This window comes from Pongo abelii, chromosome 16 (genome assembly GCF_028885655.2).
Source record: "Pongo abelii isolate AG06213 chromosome 16, NHGRI_mPonAbe1-v2.0_pri, whole genome shotgun sequence".
In the NCBI taxonomy this organism is placed as follows: domain Eukaryota; kingdom Metazoa; phylum Chordata; class Mammalia; order Primates; family Hominidae; genus Pongo; species Pongo abelii.
The window spans coordinates 20324058-20341375 of NC_072001.2; the positions used below are offsets into that span (position 1 = coordinate 20324058).

The 17318-nt window shown below is 40.6% G+C and overlaps 1 protein-coding gene across 2 annotated transcripts in view; it reads right to left on the reverse strand.

Annotated features, from left to right (window-relative positions):
* Positions 1 to 17318, reverse strand: part of LOC100433424 (multiple C2 and transmembrane domain-containing protein 2-like) — a 52240-nt gene that overhangs the window by 25109 nt on the left and 9813 nt on the right. For both annotated transcript variants that reach the window (XM_054532384.2, XM_063716500.1), the window contains 2 exons: positions 4117 to 4268; positions 567 to 632 (listed from right to left, as the gene is read on the reverse strand). In XM_054532384.2, the coding sequence (XP_054388359.1) occupies positions 567 to 632; positions 4117 to 4268 (218 nt within the window). The remainder of the gene's footprint in view (positions 1 to 566; positions 633 to 4116; positions 4269 to 17318) is intronic.

Here is a 17318-nt window from a genome sequence, read left to right on the forward strand (position 1 = left end):
GTTACGGTGCCTATGCTGCCTTATTTCATTGTATTTTTCACTACAACCCTAGGAAGAAGCAATTATTGTTCATTACACATGTGAGTGTCTCAATTAAGTTGAGAGGGTCCAAAAGTAAAGAAATAAAATAGATTTGGCCTCGAACTCCATTCCTTGGTGTTCTATGAAGTACACCAAGGACAGTGAAATGCTTCCATCATGGGAACACGCAGCCTTAGACCTTTACTAAATTATGTAACATTTCACTAGGTAGCAAAATCAAAATTTTAGGGTATATTGGAAATTTATATAAAATGTTTTGAATACTCTGAGATGGCAGGTTACCTTTCTTTAGATAATTCCTTACACGCACTATTTTAATCAATACTGAATGACATTTCCCAATTAAACAAACAAAAACGAAAAGCAAACTTTCCCCGGTTAGGATTGGCCATCCAGCTCACTGATGGCACTCTGGGGTGGGGGATGCGAGGTCGTGCCCTCAGATCTAACAGATAAAGATCACCTCTCAGAACCAGCCCCATGCAGAAACAAGCTCCCGCCACTGGAAAGCAGAGGGGACTCACCTGCCCAGACTTTCCTCATGCTTTTTACTGTCCTCTCTCCACACTTCAATGTCCAAAATGCCCATCCTGTCAGAGAAGTAGAGAAAGTCAAACTGTTCCTGCCACTGCGGATTTGCATTCTTACACAGTGTCTAGAAAACATGCAGGTATAATATTTATTTTATTTTATTTTGACAGATTCTTGCTCTGTCGCCCAGGCTGGAGTGCAGTGGTGTGATCTCGGCTCACTGCAAGCTCCACCTCCAGGGTTCATGCCATTCTCCTGCCTCAGCCTCTTGAGTAGCTGGGACTACAGGCACCCGCCACCACGCCCAGCTAATTTTTTGTATTTTCAGTAGAGACGGGGTTTCACCATGTTAGCCAGAATGGTCTGGATCTCCTGACCTCGTGATCTGCCCACCTCAGCCTCCCAAAGTGCTGGGATTACAGGCATGAGCCACTGCTCCCGGCCACACTTATTTTCTTAAAATGTCATTCATTGCTACAGAAGCTACACATTAATTTCATTATTAAACTGCAGGGGGTCAAGATGATGGACCTCACCCTTTATAAAGGTAAACTTCCCTTTTTAGAATGAAAGGGACTTGGTGGATTCAAGAATTGGTAAAACATTACTACTCTCCTAGCTGCCCTCCAGATCCAATAATTTATCCACCAAGTTACAAAGAATACTGTTACCTCACAAGAAACTATAAATTATATACACACACACATACACAGTGGACATATATCAACAGGCATCTTACAATTGTCTCTCTTACAGGAGGTCACACTAATTGCTTAATCGAATGCAAGTAACACTTTTGTTGGCACATCCATTCAATGCTAGCTTAGCAACTATATAAATTAACAGTTTGGGGACTTAATTAACATCTGTCAGATGCATTAAATGAGAAACCCATGACTTGTATATTGCCACCTATTTTTAAATCCAAAGTTAGTGAATCCAGTCACTAGGACAGGAGGAAGACTAGGAAACTCCACTGCAGCCAAACCTAAAAATTAACAAGAGTCACTTGAAAATGCCACAAGTGTTTCTGTGTTCTTCAAAAGTGAATTCAAACTGCTTCTGTGTTTGGTTCATTGGCAGGATTTTCATCTTTGTTTCCTTTATATAGAGATTAAATGTGTGAATACAAAGTGGGCAAAAATGTTGGTCCCAGAGTATTAGTGCAGTGTCAGGTATTAAATCCCAATACCAACTATTCTTGTGTGAGAAAAACGTAGAGAACTCAGACCTCAGCTGTAGCCAATGTCATGTAAAATCATTTCAGCTGTTTTTCACATCAGGCTTAATATATCGGATCATAAAATTTAGAAACCAGGGAGAAAAACAGAAACCGCTGGGTGCGGTGGCTCACGCCTGTAATCCCAGCACTTTCGGAGGCTGAGGTAGGTGGTTCACGAGGTCAGGAGTTCAAGACCAGCCTGACCAACATGGTGAAACCCCGTCTCTACTAAAAATACAAAAATTAGCCGGGCCTGGTGGTGCGTGCCTGTAATCTCAGCTACTCAGGAGGCTGAGACAGGAGAATCACTTGAACCCGGGAGGTGGAGGTTGCAGGAGCTGAGATTGTGCCATTGCACTCCAGCCTGGGCAACAGAGTGAGACTCGGTCTCAAAAAAAAAAAAAAAAAAACCGGGGGGGGGAGCTGGGTGCGGTAGCTCACGCCTGTAATCCCAGCACTTTGGGAGGCTGAGGTGGGCCAATCATAAGGTCAGGAGATCAAGACCATCCTGGCTAACACAGTGAAACCCCATCACTACTAAAAATACAAAAAATTAGCTGGGTGTGGTGGCGGGCGCCAGTAGTTCCAGCTACTCAGGATGCTGAGGCAGGAGAATGGCGTGAACTGGAGAGGTGCAGCTTGCAGTGAGCCTAGATCCTGCCACTGCACTCCAGCCTGGGCCACAAAGTGACACACTCCGCCTCAAAAAAAAAAAAAAAAACCCTATTAGACCACAAATTAAATGCAATATTTCCCAAGGGTGAATGTAACAGATATTGAACTAATTCTACACTTCACCTTAGTCCAAAGGGTTAAGTGTGCTTAGTGATGAATAATTTTTCCATAAATCCTTAGCCTGACCCTGGCAAGCTAAAGGAATCTTAGTAGAGAGATATGGTTACCCTGGATACCCTCACTGTGAGGCACAGCCTGAAATTACCTGGTTAAAATAATTATCTGCATACTTCTGTCATCACGCCCCCTCAATTTTCACATTTTTAATAAACTATTCTTCAACATGAGCCTCAATTCTCGATTTTGTGCTAGAGTAAATGACATCAAATATTTGATTCTGCACTGAAAATAGTGCAGTGCGCACAACCTCTTGCCTCCCTAAATCATTTTCCAACTTGTCCTTATCTGCTGCATCCTCGAAGCTAGAAAGTCCAAACTGCAAATAGCCTCAGGGCTATTTTCAAAATTGTCCACTGATTGTTTTTTCTTGTGTGGCTTTTGGCATGTGATTTAACTTTCAGGTACCCTAGAGCTCCTTCAATCCATAAAACACAGGAAATATTCGTGTCTGACAATTATGTAAAACTAATTAATTATCGTGGTTTAGAGACTATAGTTTTTGAAATAAAATCCACACCAAATTACTAAGATTAAAAATTGAATGGAATTTGGATCGGCAGAATAAGATGAATTATTTTTAAAGATAGTTAAAAATGCCATTACATTTGTTTAAAATAAATCACTTTTAATACTTTGGATAGTTTATTATTATTTTTAATCAGAGCAAAAAACAGGAGCACTAGATTCTATTTTTGGTGTGAAGACTAGCAAACAAGAGAATGCAATGGGTTTATAATTCTGGAAAAAAAATATATATATATATATATTTTTTTGAGACAGAGTCTCGCTCTGTCACCCAGGCTGGAGTACAGTGGCACAATCTTGGCTCACGGCAAGCTCAGCCTCCCAGGTTCATGCCATTCTCCTGCCTCAGCCTCCCCAGTAGCTGGGACTATAGGTGCCCGCCACCACACCCAGCTAATTTTTTGCATTTTTAGTAGAGAAGGGGTTTCACTGTGTTAGCCAGGATGGTCTTGATCTCCTGACCTCAAGATCCACCTGCCTCAGCTTCCAAAGTGCTGGGATTACAGGCGTGAGCCACTGCACCCGGCCTTCTGAAAATATTTTTAATTATCTCACATATTTTAACCCAAATATCACATATTATGCTATTCTATTTCTGTAGCATTTTGAAAACTTTTACTTATCCTTTTCCTGCATTCTATGAAACATAGTTTGCTTATTTTCAAAATGAAAAAAAGTCATGCATTCAAATCTATGATTTAATAAGCTTTCTCTAGCTCTGTTACTATATTAAAATAAACTATACTAAGCAATTAAAACAATACCCACATTAATTGACTGCATCTATACAATTATTTTGTTTTCTGCTCCTTAATATAGTTAGGAAGGCTAAACATAAATTACTTCTACTTTTGTAAAATTTAAAGTGAGAAACAACTTTTTTTTTATTTTAAAGATACCATTCTCCTTATGGAAAGATAGAACTTGCCTTACTCTTATACCTCTGATCTCCCAGTTTTAACTGGACAAAGATTTCTGTCATGCTTCCTCCTGAGACAGTCTTCCCTTCCAACAAAGTTATAATTATAATCCCGTTCCAGAGCTGGTTTCTTTTCAAGGACTCAGAGAGCCGTAGGTTGCATATCAAAGAGGACTAAAGCAAAAAATAAAGATGACATGTAAACTTGCTTATAATTCCCGAGAGTGACTTTGGTGATCATTGGAATTCCAACTTTCAATATTTGCTTGTAAAAAATTCCCTCCCTACTGGTGAAAAGTGTTATTTTTCGTTGGTTTTGCAAACCTGCTGTCACAGTTATGTGACTTCCTTCTCAAGCTTTGAAGTGGTAATAATATGGTGAAGGAAGAGTATATGCAACACTTTGACTTGGCACTGGCCTGCGCTCCCACCCAGATGAGCTCTTTGGTGGGACTCCTTTGACTGGGCCTTTAGCTATTTTAATAGTGTGAGAGGAATAAAGGCATTCTGGGAAACAGAGATATTATAAGCAAAATATCTCTGGGCATTCAGAAATAATGACTTTGAATTTATCCTTCACATTTGAATCTGTCTCCACTTCTCTTTATTCCTTGGGCTACTACCAAAAGCCCTATACCACATAAGATTCACTACTCCAAATAGAGCCTTCAGTGGCCTAGCTGGTCAAATGAGCTTTACAGATCTGGGGTGGGGGTGGGAGGGAAGGGGGTGTATAAAGTATATCTCACTGCACCTGGGACCCAGGAGGGGTTCAATAACTTAACTCTTATTTCCTTTTCTAAATTATATTACTCACACTCATACACACCTTATAGGAAAAGGGCAAATGCCCTGTTATTAAATTTTAAATAGAGTAGCCACACTTCATTTTTTAATTTCCACTATGTAAATTTTCAAACATATACAAAGGTAAAGAGAAGAATACAATAAATCTGCATGTACTTAATCACCAGATTTACTGTCTTGCAAATCTTATTTTACCTATGCCTTCGTTCTTTTATGGTTGAAATATCTTAAAGCGAAATCCATATTTGTTTTTACATAACCATCCGGTATGATCACACTCAATGGCGTTAACCATAAGTTGTTTAATCTATGAAATACACAGTGCATATTCACATTTCCCTGATGGTCTCAACCACTCCCTTTTATGGTTAGTTTGTCTGAGTTGGGATCCCCACGTGATCCACATGCTGCATTTGGTTAGCAGAGTTCATTTACGTTGTCCATTAAATTAGCGAAATGACACAAGCATAGGCTTCTTTATTGAAGGAGAAATAAATGGGCTGAAGAATGTAAATGGTGCCGAGCATCATCGTCGAGCAATGAATTTCTAACACTATATATTCATTCCTGTCATCACTCGCTATATCTTCCAGATCATTCAGACACCAATTTGCTCGGACGCCAGTTAGTCACAATTTATCACAACAAAGGGTATGTCAGTACCATAGTCATTATACACCAGCTTACCTCATCGAACCCAGGCCACTCCACCACTCTTAATAAGTGACACAACAATGCCACACTAGGTATTTTGATCATTTATGACAACCTTAAACAAAATACATTCAAGAAAACACATATTCCCAAGCTTCATATCTGTATTAGCCCATTTTCATACTGCTATAAAGAACTGACTGAGACTGGGTCATTCATAAAGGAAAGAGGTTAATTGATTCAGTGCAGCATGGCTGGGGAGGCCTCAGGAAACTTAATCACAGTGGAAGGTGAAGGGGAAGCAAGGCACCTTCTTCACAAGGCGGACAGGAAGGAGAAGTGCCAAGTGAAGTGGAAAGAGCCCCTTATAAAGCCATCAGATCTCGTGAGAACTCACTATCATGAAAACAGTATGGGGGAAACCGCCCCCATGATTCAATTACCTCCACCTGGTATTTCCCTTGACACGTGGGGGTTATGGGGATTACAATTCAAGATGAGATTTGAGTGGGGACACAAAGTCTAACCATATCAATATCCATGTGTCTTTTCTCTTAAGCCCCCCCCACACACACATAGGTTTTGCAGGTGCTGAGACAGAACAGAAGGGGCAAGTGAGGAAAGAATCTTAAAAAGAAATATCCTCTTCTCTGGTGAACGTGAGTAATTCCTTCATACTTCATATATATAAATGAGAAAATATGTATAGGAATATTTGAACTATTTCATAAACCTTTATTATTGAATATATGATCATTATGCTTACTATATATAAAAATAACATTTCAGATATAACATATTCAATAAAGGTTTATGAAACAGTTAAAATTAAGTGATTTTGTGTTGGTCATAAATACACACCATCACAATATATAAATAGATGTATCTGCATATATGCACATATATCTATACATATCTATACAGGTATTGATATACATAATACATTTTATAGCTTATTAGGTACATGGGCTAAAAACTTCTACCTTTAAAACAAAAATGAGATTTTGATTCATATATCCTGCTGCAATTCCTCCTTTTGCTTTTCTTCTTCATTTTTTTTTTTTTTTGAGACGGAGTCTTGCTCTGTCTCCCAAGCTGGAGTGCAGCGGCGCAATGTCTGCTCACTGCAAGCTCCACCTCTTGGGTTCATGCCATTCTCCTGCCTCAGCCTCCTGAGTAGCTGGGACTACAGGCGCCTGCCACTGTGCATGGCAAAGTTTTTTGTATTTTTAGTAGAGATGGGGTTTCGCCATGTTAGCCAGGATGGTCTCGATCTCCTGACCTCGTGATCCGCTCGCCTCAGCCTCCCAAAATGCTGGGATTACAGGCATGAGCCACCGTGCCCAGCCTCTTTTTTTCTTCTTAAAATTTGACTTGCCAATCAACAACCGAAAGCATGACCTGTCCCACGGCCATGCTTCAAAGCTCCGGCAGATATATTCCTCCCTAAACACTGCAACTATTTCAAAATCCTTTTTATAAAAACGGGAGTAACGTCCACAAAGGATCAAAGGGCATCCTGCAGTCTGGCAATTGCTTAAGAAGAATGGCAGCACTTCCATGAAATATGCCCTAAAATAATTTTGCGGCTTGGTATGTCCTAATTTCAAACTGGATGTTTATCTTGGAAAGGCTTCTAACCTGTCCATAAAACAGCTCCACTTAGCGCTATGAGCTCTGTAAAAATGGAATCCAAAGCTGGTTATCAAGGGGGCCTAGAGATGGGTTCCACATGGCGGAACAGCATGGGAGGGCAAGGCTGAGGCCTGTATCAGGTGCAGCTTGGCTGGAGCTCCTGATCTAGACACTCGTTGCATTACACCATCACATCTGGATTCTTGCTTGTCATGTCCCTGGGAAATATCCACTTTCCATCAAAGCTTTTGTCTATCACAGTCGGACTTTGAACATTTTAGCATTTAACGCAGTCATGTTTGATCTGATGGACTTGCTCTCTGCTGTCCAAGATTTTTTTCCCTCCTCCTAAAGGGAGGGCAGAAGTATTTATTGCAGAGTTCACAGATAGAAAAGAACACAAGAACTTTATTCTACTTATTACACCCCAAATATTTCTGCACACCACTATCAGGTTATTTCTCTTTTTTTTTTTTTGAGACAGAGTCTGGCTCTGGAGCCCAGGCTGGAGTGCACTGGTGCTCACTGCAAGCTCCACCTCCCGGGCTCATGCCATTCTCTGCCTCAGCCTCCCGAGTAGCTAGGACCACAGGCGCCTGCCACCACGTCCAGCTAATTCTTTCGTATTTTTTAGTGGAGACGGGGTTTCACCATGTTTTGCCAGGATGGTCTCAATCTCCTGACCTCGTGATCCACCCGCCTCGGCCTCCCAAAGTGCTGGGATTACAGGCGTGAGCCACCACACCCAGCCAGGTTATTTCTCAAATAAAGTTTCATCTGTGATCCACACATTCTGGAGGAGGTGGGTGTAATTTAAAGAAGTCTCTTAATTACTTTAACATTTCTCTTCCACACTTGATAGGTTTGATGAGGCCTCAGACCAGGGAGTCTGGGGTTGGGGGTAGGGCCTGGGCCATGTAATGTGTGATTTCTTGCAGAGCTGGGCTTGCAAAAATCTTTTGTGTGCTTCAAACAGCCCCCTTTTCCCCCACAATAAATTGACTCATCTGCACTCGCTCAGCTGAATAGCTTAGGTTTTCATGCCTGTGCCTGAGCTTATACATGAAATTTGTCATCTTAATGCAGCCTGGCTTGTGAAAGGAGAGAAGGAAATGACCCATCTCAGGGGAAACCCACCCCACGTGAACTAAAACAGACACCAGGAGATAGTGGAACGTTTCGGGGCCCTGATCCTAATTTCTTAGCAGATACAATGGATACAATACAGTACATCAAGGTTTTGTTATTTTCCTCCTTCCTTCCAAAGGATCAGACCTTTCACTATTTCTATGTTGATTCATTCATCTGCTCTCTCTTTCTCAGCCCCCACCTCACCAAATCCCCACCCATTCTTCTAAAACAGAAAAGGCGACTTCCATCTAAGACCATGGCTAGTTATTAACAGTGAAAACAAGGTGTGCTGTGCCACTTAGAAACATATTAACTTCTGTAAAAGAGCTTTGGAAACACTAATTTACTTCTCATTCATTCAATCCCAAGGCAGAAAGGGAAGAAACTTTGGAGTAAGACTAAAATTATACCCGGTGGATTCAAACAGGTAGAGAATGTTTATAAGTTTCTGATCTAGGAATAGGCTCTAAAACAGTGACTGTACTGTCATTGCTGGAATACATGAAATGGACTACAGTTTGCTGGCATGCATTATTTGATGTTTTTTGCCTGGGGACATGCTGGGGAGATAGTGATGTGAATTGGCATGGCTGCAAAGGAAACTGAGGGAAGATGGACAGGTCAGCTTGGTGCCTCTTATCTGTCCCAGGCCAGGAAGAGTGGCAGAGAGGTTAAGAGGAAAGAAATCCTAAAAGCAGGGCATGAAGTCAGGAGCTGGAGCCACACCTGTGGCCATCAAAAGCAAGGTTACATTCAAGTAGGCAGCACTCCAGAACTGACTATGCCAAGCAATACCCACGGTATAATTCTCCAAAACACTCTCTTGCATATAACAAAATACCAATCAGCCAACCAATAAAGATGGCAGTAAGAAAAGGCAGGACCAGAGCATACCCACCAGGTGCCAAATAATGTACTGGTGCTCCATACGTAGTCCCAGAGACAGCAGTATAAACATACCAGCATTCCTGCTGTGCAAATACATCCCATTTTCACTCTCATTAATTGTTTTTCCTAAGTCATTGTGGGAAAGTGAGTAGTCAATGGAAACAAATGCATTAAAAAAATCAACTTTGTAAGAAAAGTGAGTAGTAAAGTCAGATTCCAACTATGTTGACCACTGATTTGAAAACTAAGAGAAAACATTGAGCCTATAAAATGTTTCACTGAAATATTCCTTTCAAGCTTTTTCAACATGTAAAACTACTGTTCCTTGTCAACAGCTTTTATTGCATGAGAAGATCCATGCATCCATAGAACAGGCTCCTAGGGAAAATCCTTCTCTGCAGCTCCTCTCTATTACCTGAAGAGGATATTGGACGCATAAATTCTCCTAGAACTACACAGAAATCCTTGCATGAGAATATAAAGAAAACCTTTTAAATTTCCCACATGTAAAAGTCCACAGAAGTGGCGATTTATACTTGTAGATGAAAACAGTATCAGTGGCCAGGTGCGGTGGCTCACGCCTGTAATCCCAGCACTTTGGGAGGCCAAGGTGTGTGGATCATGAGGTCAGGAGATCGAGACCATCCTGGCTGACACAGTGAAACCCCGTCTCTACTCAAAATACAAAAAAATGAGTAGGGCATGGTGGCGGGTGACTGCAGTCCCAGCTACTCGGGAGGCTGAGACAGGAGAATGGTGTGAACCCGGGAGGCGGAGCTTGCAGTGAGCCGAGATCCAGCCACTGCACTCCAGCCTGGGCGACACAGCGAGACTCCATTTCAAAAAAAAAAAAGTATCAGTTCCAGAAATATGAATAATCTGTGTGTACAAATACATTAGCTATAAAAGCTTTGCATTAAATTTAATATTTTTAAATTATAAGATAAAATTTTCACTCAATTTTTGTACTTAAAAATTAGATTAAGAAAAGATTTAAAATAATAGTTAAAAATTGCATACCCAATGACTCTCAGATTTTAGGACCAGGAAAATGCTTCTAATGCATTTCCTACTATTTAAAAAATATATATATGAAGAGATAAAACAACACTACAAAGGCAATGTGATTCAACAGGATTTTCTTTTTGCCATGACCTGTAGGAAGCTCAAAGTTAAATGTTGGGCTCATGTGCAGTATAGATTAATTATCTTGCATTTCTTGATTTACTTGTATAATCCTGCTAGCCTTCACTTCTCTATTTTTCTATGTCTATAAAATACTTTATAAGCACCCCTATCCAGGGCTGGGAGTAGTGTGAAGCAGTGAGGCACAGGGCTCATCCTCCAGGTTCTGCAAGTGCAGGGCTGCTTCCTCAGCCTGGATGCTTTTTATTTTTATTTTTTATTATTATTATTTTTTTGGACGGAGTCTCCCTCTGTCACCCAGGCTGGGGTGCAGTGGCAAGATTCTTGGCTCACTGCAACCTCTGCCTCCCAGGTTCAAGCAATTCTCCTGCCTCAGCCTCCCGAGTAGCTGGGACTACAGGAATGCACCACCACATCAGACTAAGTCTTCGTATTTTTAGTAGGGACGGGATTTCATCATGTTGGCCAGTCTGTTCTTGAACTCGTGACCTCAAGTGATCCACCTGACTCAGCCTCCCACAGTGCTGAGGTTATGATTACAGGTATGAGGCATCGTGCCCGGCCCCGGATGCCTTTTTATGTTTTGCACCTAGAGCACCTCACTTGCCTCACCTTAATCCCAGCCCACCTCCATCACTTTAGGGTTAGGAGCCAGAGCCATGGCCTCCAAGGCCTGCCCTTCCTTACATCTCCTGCTTTTTCTCCTATGATTCCCAGCATCTTTCTTTACATCCTAGTACTTCCCAGTGCTTCTCAAACTTGAAGATGCTTGACAGTCACCTGGAGGGCTTGTTCAAAAATGGCTGCATCTCATTCCCAGAGTTTCTGATTGAAGAAGTCTAAGATGGGAGCCAGGAGTTGGATTTCTAACTGTTACCAGCTGTGGCTGGTCCAGGGGACACACTGGAAAGCAAGCTGTTTAGAGCCCTACATAAATAGTTTGGAGCTCTTACCATATGCCACATTATTTTATCCTGAAATGTTTCCATTCATGTCATCCCCCTTCTCATTTGATGAGATTCATTCCAGTCTTTTTCTCATCTGAGGGCTTCCCTGAGCCCAACACAGAGACCAGCGTCCAACCCACTCCACCCACCTGCAAGGCCAGGATAATGGTCTCATTGCACCCTTTGAATACCCCCGTCACTAATTCTCATCTCTCCTACCTGCTCATCAATTCTGATGACTAAGTCCAATTCATCTTTGTATCCAAGGATAGGTTCTACCACAAGAGTATGTGCTTAATGAGAGGTTTTGGGGCAAAATTGAGTCGAACATAATTGAGAGGAGAGATTTGATGAGATGTTAAGGAAGACAGTCCCTCTGTCCCTCTGGTATGGAGTACATACAAGCTTTGAAAGTTCTGATAAATTGATAGCTTCACCTAAACATGGCTACAGTTTCCTGGAAGGAGAAAAACCTCTAGAAGTCATTCTGTCCAGGTTAACACTGACCTCGACTTCATAATAAGATATCAGAAGGATCAAGGTTAAGACATTCAGCAGTGGGTCAGTGCGGTGCCACATTTAGATTGATTGATTGATGACAGATAAAATAGAAGTAGATGACAGATAGAGACAGGTAGATAGATTAGCTACATTAGATCATAGATGGAAAACAGACAAGCAAACAGTGATAGGTGTATAAGCACATAGACAAATGTGGCTGTTTTGAGTATGCAAGTCTCCAGTCCTTTGAGTTTAACCAAGAAAATAAAAAGGCAAAAGTTGTTACTAGGAGTGGGCATTTGAATTCAGTTAAGAATGTATGAAAACAAAAAAACAGTACAACAAACAAAAAGCACTTTATTAATTGAGGAATAATTCCAGATACAACACACTTCTTTTAATTCCTCAAATGGACCATATTTCCTCCTGCAAGAGGGTTTTTCTTATACTACTTCCTGGGCTGACACAGAAATAAGACATGTGAGTTCAATTAGAGAAAGTGGGACAGTGAGAGAGTGCATTTACCTAGAAGACGACAGAAGTGGCATCTTTGAGTAGCTCCTTTTCAATCCCAAAATACATGACTACAGACAAAGCAATCAGAAAACTTCCTCCTGGTTCCCATCTGGACTCTGGACACAGAACAGTTCATTTGAGAGAGGGGGCGACAGAGAGAGAGGAGAGAGGAGAGAGAGGAGAGAGGAGGGAGAGGAGAAGTGGCGGGGGAAGACGGGAGGGGAAGAGGGAGAGAGGGGAGGGGAAGAGGGAGAGAGGGGAGGGGAAGAGGGAGAGAGGGGAGGGGAAGAGGGAGAGAGGGGAGGGGAAGAGGGAGAGAGGGGAGGGGAAGAGGGAGAGAGGGGAGGGGAAGAGGGAGAGAGGGGAGGGGAAGAGGGAGAGAGGGGAGGGGAAGAGGGAGAGAGGAGAAGGGAAGAGGGAGAGACGGGAGGGGAAGAGGGAGAGAAGGGAGGGGAAGAGAAGGGAAGGGGAGGAGGAGAGAGGAGTAGGGGAGAGAGGGGAAGGGGGAGGGGGGAGGGGGAGAGGGAAAGAATCTACAAAGGCCATTCAGGAGAGAGAGGAGGGGAAGAGGGAGAGAAGGGAGGGAGGGGGGAGAGGGGAAGGGGGAGGGGGAAGGGAGAAGGGGAGGGGAAGAAGGGGAAGGAGGAGAGGGAGCATAGGAGGGGAGGGGGAGTAGGAGGGAGAGAGGGGAGGGGGAGGGGGAGGAGGGAGTAGGAAGGGAGAAGGAGAGATGGGAAGGGGGAGAGGGAGAGGGGAAGCACGATTGAGTCCCTCCAAATTCTGTGACTGTCCTCTCATTGCACGTAGCCAGGTGGAGACCTGGTGATAGGAGTGCCTAGAGAATGTAGCTTGCAGAGGTCAGCCTTTGCAATAACAGAGAGGAACCAGAATAAAACAATATAAAACCAAACAGGCCAACAATGGGCACTACTAGTTAATTAATTTCATACAGAAAAAAAAGTTACGCTAGTATAGGTCATGTTTCTTACTTTAGACAGCAGACATATTGATACACACAACAGTGGTCAAAAGAGAGGTTATGTAAGAGTATGTACTTATCTCAGTGAAAATGCATCTAAAGTAAAGAAAATCCATAACCAAATAGCCATTGTAGTCAGAGATAACACCTATACACACCCAAATAATAGCCAAGGGGTGTGGGGTGTGTGTGTGTGAGAGAGAGAGAATATGTGCAAAGTTTCTGAACACAATCAGTAATTTGTCAAAGCCATTTTTTATCATTGCTTTTTTTTCTTTATATTAGACTATTTGATGTGAGATAAATAACCATTGTTAATATTTTTTAGCTCTCTAATTGTTACACAAATTAGAAAAGACAGAAATAAGGTTTGGAAACAGATCTAGTCACACCAAAGATTGTATATAGTAAATACATAAAGAGAACTAGGTGTCTAACTCAACCCTATTAAATCAAATTCCCAGTTCTTATTTAAATGCCCATTTTAAAAAGCTTTTGGGTGAAACCTGAACCTATTTTTAAAGACAATCTCATTGTATTTACTATGTTGAAATCCAGGACAGAATAGTTAGAAAACAGTGGGGGAGGGGGGAGGGATAACATTGGGAGATATACCTAATGCTAGATGACGAGTTAGTGGGTGCAGCGCACCAGCATGGCGCATGTACACATATGTAACTTACCTGCACATTGCGCACATGTACCATAAAACCTAAAGTATAATAATAATAATAATAATAATAATAATAAATAAAATAAAATAAAATCTAAAAAAAAAAAAAAGAAAACAGTTGAAAAAAGAATCTACAAAGGCCATTCAGGAACCTTTTGGGTGATGCAAAATCATAAATTTATGGCATTAAGAAGCAGTTACCTAAAGTTATTATAAGAAAAAGATTCTAGATTCTAAGTTATTATAAGAAAAAGCCAATGATATTTTTAGGTAATACATTACTTAGGACTAGTAAAATTTTCAATACTCATAGCTAAGTAATCTTCCGTATGTCAAATTATTACATAATATTAAATACAATGTGGAAATCCTGAACTAGAACCTTATAGTTTAAAAATACCAAAAGATAGGCCGACCAGGGTCTTTTAACACTTTTACAGATTGTTAATCAAGTGTCTATAAAGTCTCCATTTCCATAAGCCAAATTAGACACCACCTGACTTTTCTCTTTAAAACTGCACATTCTCAGAGCAAAAAGTCAACATAATTGAAATTTCTAGCAAAATATAACTTGCATACCTTGAATAAGAGCATAAGTAGCTTTCAAAAGTAAATAAAGTGAACTTTATTTATCTAGGATTTTATTAAATATATACACTCAGGATGGGCATGTATTACGTCCCTGCACCCAGTGCACTGAAGTCAAATTCGCGAAACTACCATGATGGCAAAAAAGCAAAAAAAGACAAACAGCTCAGTTCTAAGACACAGCTCTGAAGTGTACATATAAATACTGCTCTCCGGGATCTTCTGTTCCCTTCATATTTTTGATGACTTTATCCAGGCCGTCAACATTTTTTCTATCCCTCCTCATTCCTTTGGCCATTCTTCCATAACCTCTCCTGTCCTCCCTAGATGCCACTATTCTCCCAGCTCACTATTTTTCTTTCTAGCCTTTATGTTCTTCCACAAACTGCCAGTGCTCTTCCACAGACCAAAGCGCCCTAACTAAAGATGGTTATGGTTGTGCAGTACCAGTGTTTCAGTGCAGTGGCAGAATCAATAAATGAGAAAACACTGCTTTGTCAGGCTCCACCAAAGCATTCTGGGAAACTTCACTGCTTTGGGTGGTTACAGAAACTTTTTTTTTTTTTTTTTTTTTTTGAGACGGAGTCTCGCTCTGTCGCCCAGGCTGGAGTGCAGTGGTGCTACTGGATATTAATATCAAGGTTTTTGGTGGGGGGGTTTTTTGCGTATTTTCCCGGAACAGTGACAGATCTTTTCACCCAAACCAACCACCAAAATTAATTACCATCTTTCAGGTACACAGGGCCATTTAGGGCCCTTTGACGGATAGTAACTCATTTGATTTTTTTTTTCTTTTTGAGATGGAGTCTTGCTCTGTCACCCAGGCTGGAGTGCAGTGTCTCAATCTCGGCTCACTGCAAGCTCCACCTCCCGGGTTCACGCCATTCTCCTGCCTCAGCCTCCCAAGTAGCTGGGACTACAGGCGCTGGCCACCACGCCCGGCTAATTTTTTGTATTTTTTAGTAGAGACGGGGTTTCACCATGTTAGCCAGGATGGTCTTGATCTCCTGACCTCGTGATCCCCCCACCTCGGCCTCCCAAAGTGCTGGGATTACAGGCATGAGCCACTGCGCCTGGCCTTACTTGATTTTTTATAACAACTATACAAGATAAAGCATGTAAAGAAATTAACGGAAAATGACTATTCCTATTCACTTCCTACAGTGCTACCAACTACCATATATTGAGTGTTTCTACCCAATTCCAAGCACCATATTTGATAATTTCAATCTTCACAACCCTATAAAACAGACACCCTTTTTATCCTTGTTTCACATATGAGGAAGTTACAGCTTAGAGAGTTTAAATAATTATTTTCATTCACCAGACCACTGGTGGAGCTAGGATTCAAACCCAGGCAGTCTGAGAATAGAGCTCATAATTTTAGCTACTATTTTTTTAATTTTTGCTATGCAAAAACACAGAACTGTCAGCCTTCCAGCCAGTGTCTTCCCTTCTGCCTGCACCATTCTCATATACATTTAAGTCCCTGGACACAAGGGTAAATTCATAAACATTTTGCACATACTGAGATTTTTGTCAGCTTGGTTCTAAAGCAACAAAGCCTACCTCAAAGATGATTGGAAGAAAAATGGATAAAGAGCTGAGAATCTAAACAGAAATCTCTGAACCAGAGTTTAAATTATAATGGAAATTTATAAACAAATTATCTCATTCAAATAATCTACTGATTTCCAGTCCCAAGTGCTAGTCATTCTCACTTAAAATCACCAATATAAAAATGTTTTAATGATTAACTCAAACTCAATGAAAAGAACTAAGATTCTGATAATCTATTATACCCCAAGGGCTCACAATGTGCACTGTTAGCTGAATAACCACACATAGCCCAGAATAAAGTGTTCCTCAATTAATTTTCTTTGATCAAATATATAAATGGAAAAAAAACTACCAATCAGAACAGGAAAGACTAGGCAGAGTTTTCTATATTTCCATTATATATATATATAATATACATTTATCTCCATATGTGTATATATATGTATTCATATATGTGTGTATATATGTATATATGGATGTGTATATACATGTGTCCATATATATACACATACATATATATTTATCTCCATATCCACATTTATGGAGATAAATCTATGTGTATGTGTATGTATATATGGAGATAAATATATGTTTGTATATATAAATATATGTGTATATATGGAGATAAATACGTACGTATGTATATATATGAAGATAAATACGTGTGTATATATAGGAGATAAATATGTGTGTATATATGGTGATAAATATATATGTGTGTGTATATATATATGGAGATAAATATGTGTGTGTGTGTATATATATGGGGATAAAAATACATTTGTGTGTATATGTATTATCAATATATTGTATACTAGGCTTCTGCCAGACAAAGACCAAAGAAAATAAGGAAGCACACGAGTGGGCAGACAGCACAGATATTCTGACAAAGTCTTCAACATGAGAGGTGAGGGAGTCAGAGGAAACCAGGCCCACATTAAGAGGAAACTGTGGTGTTCTTAAGCCCTGAAAAGATAGTCTCTTTGAGATCTTTTACAAAATCAACTCCAAGCTGTATCTAGTATTAACTATTCTGCAATTTGAAATAAATTGAAACTAAAATGGCATTATGTTAAAACTCCAAATTTTGGCAATATTGAATATCTTTTAAGTGTAAATATTACTGTTAAACATAATCTAATATGCTATAGAAAAATTCACAAAGGCAGTCATTTGAATATGCAGCTATTTTCATGGAG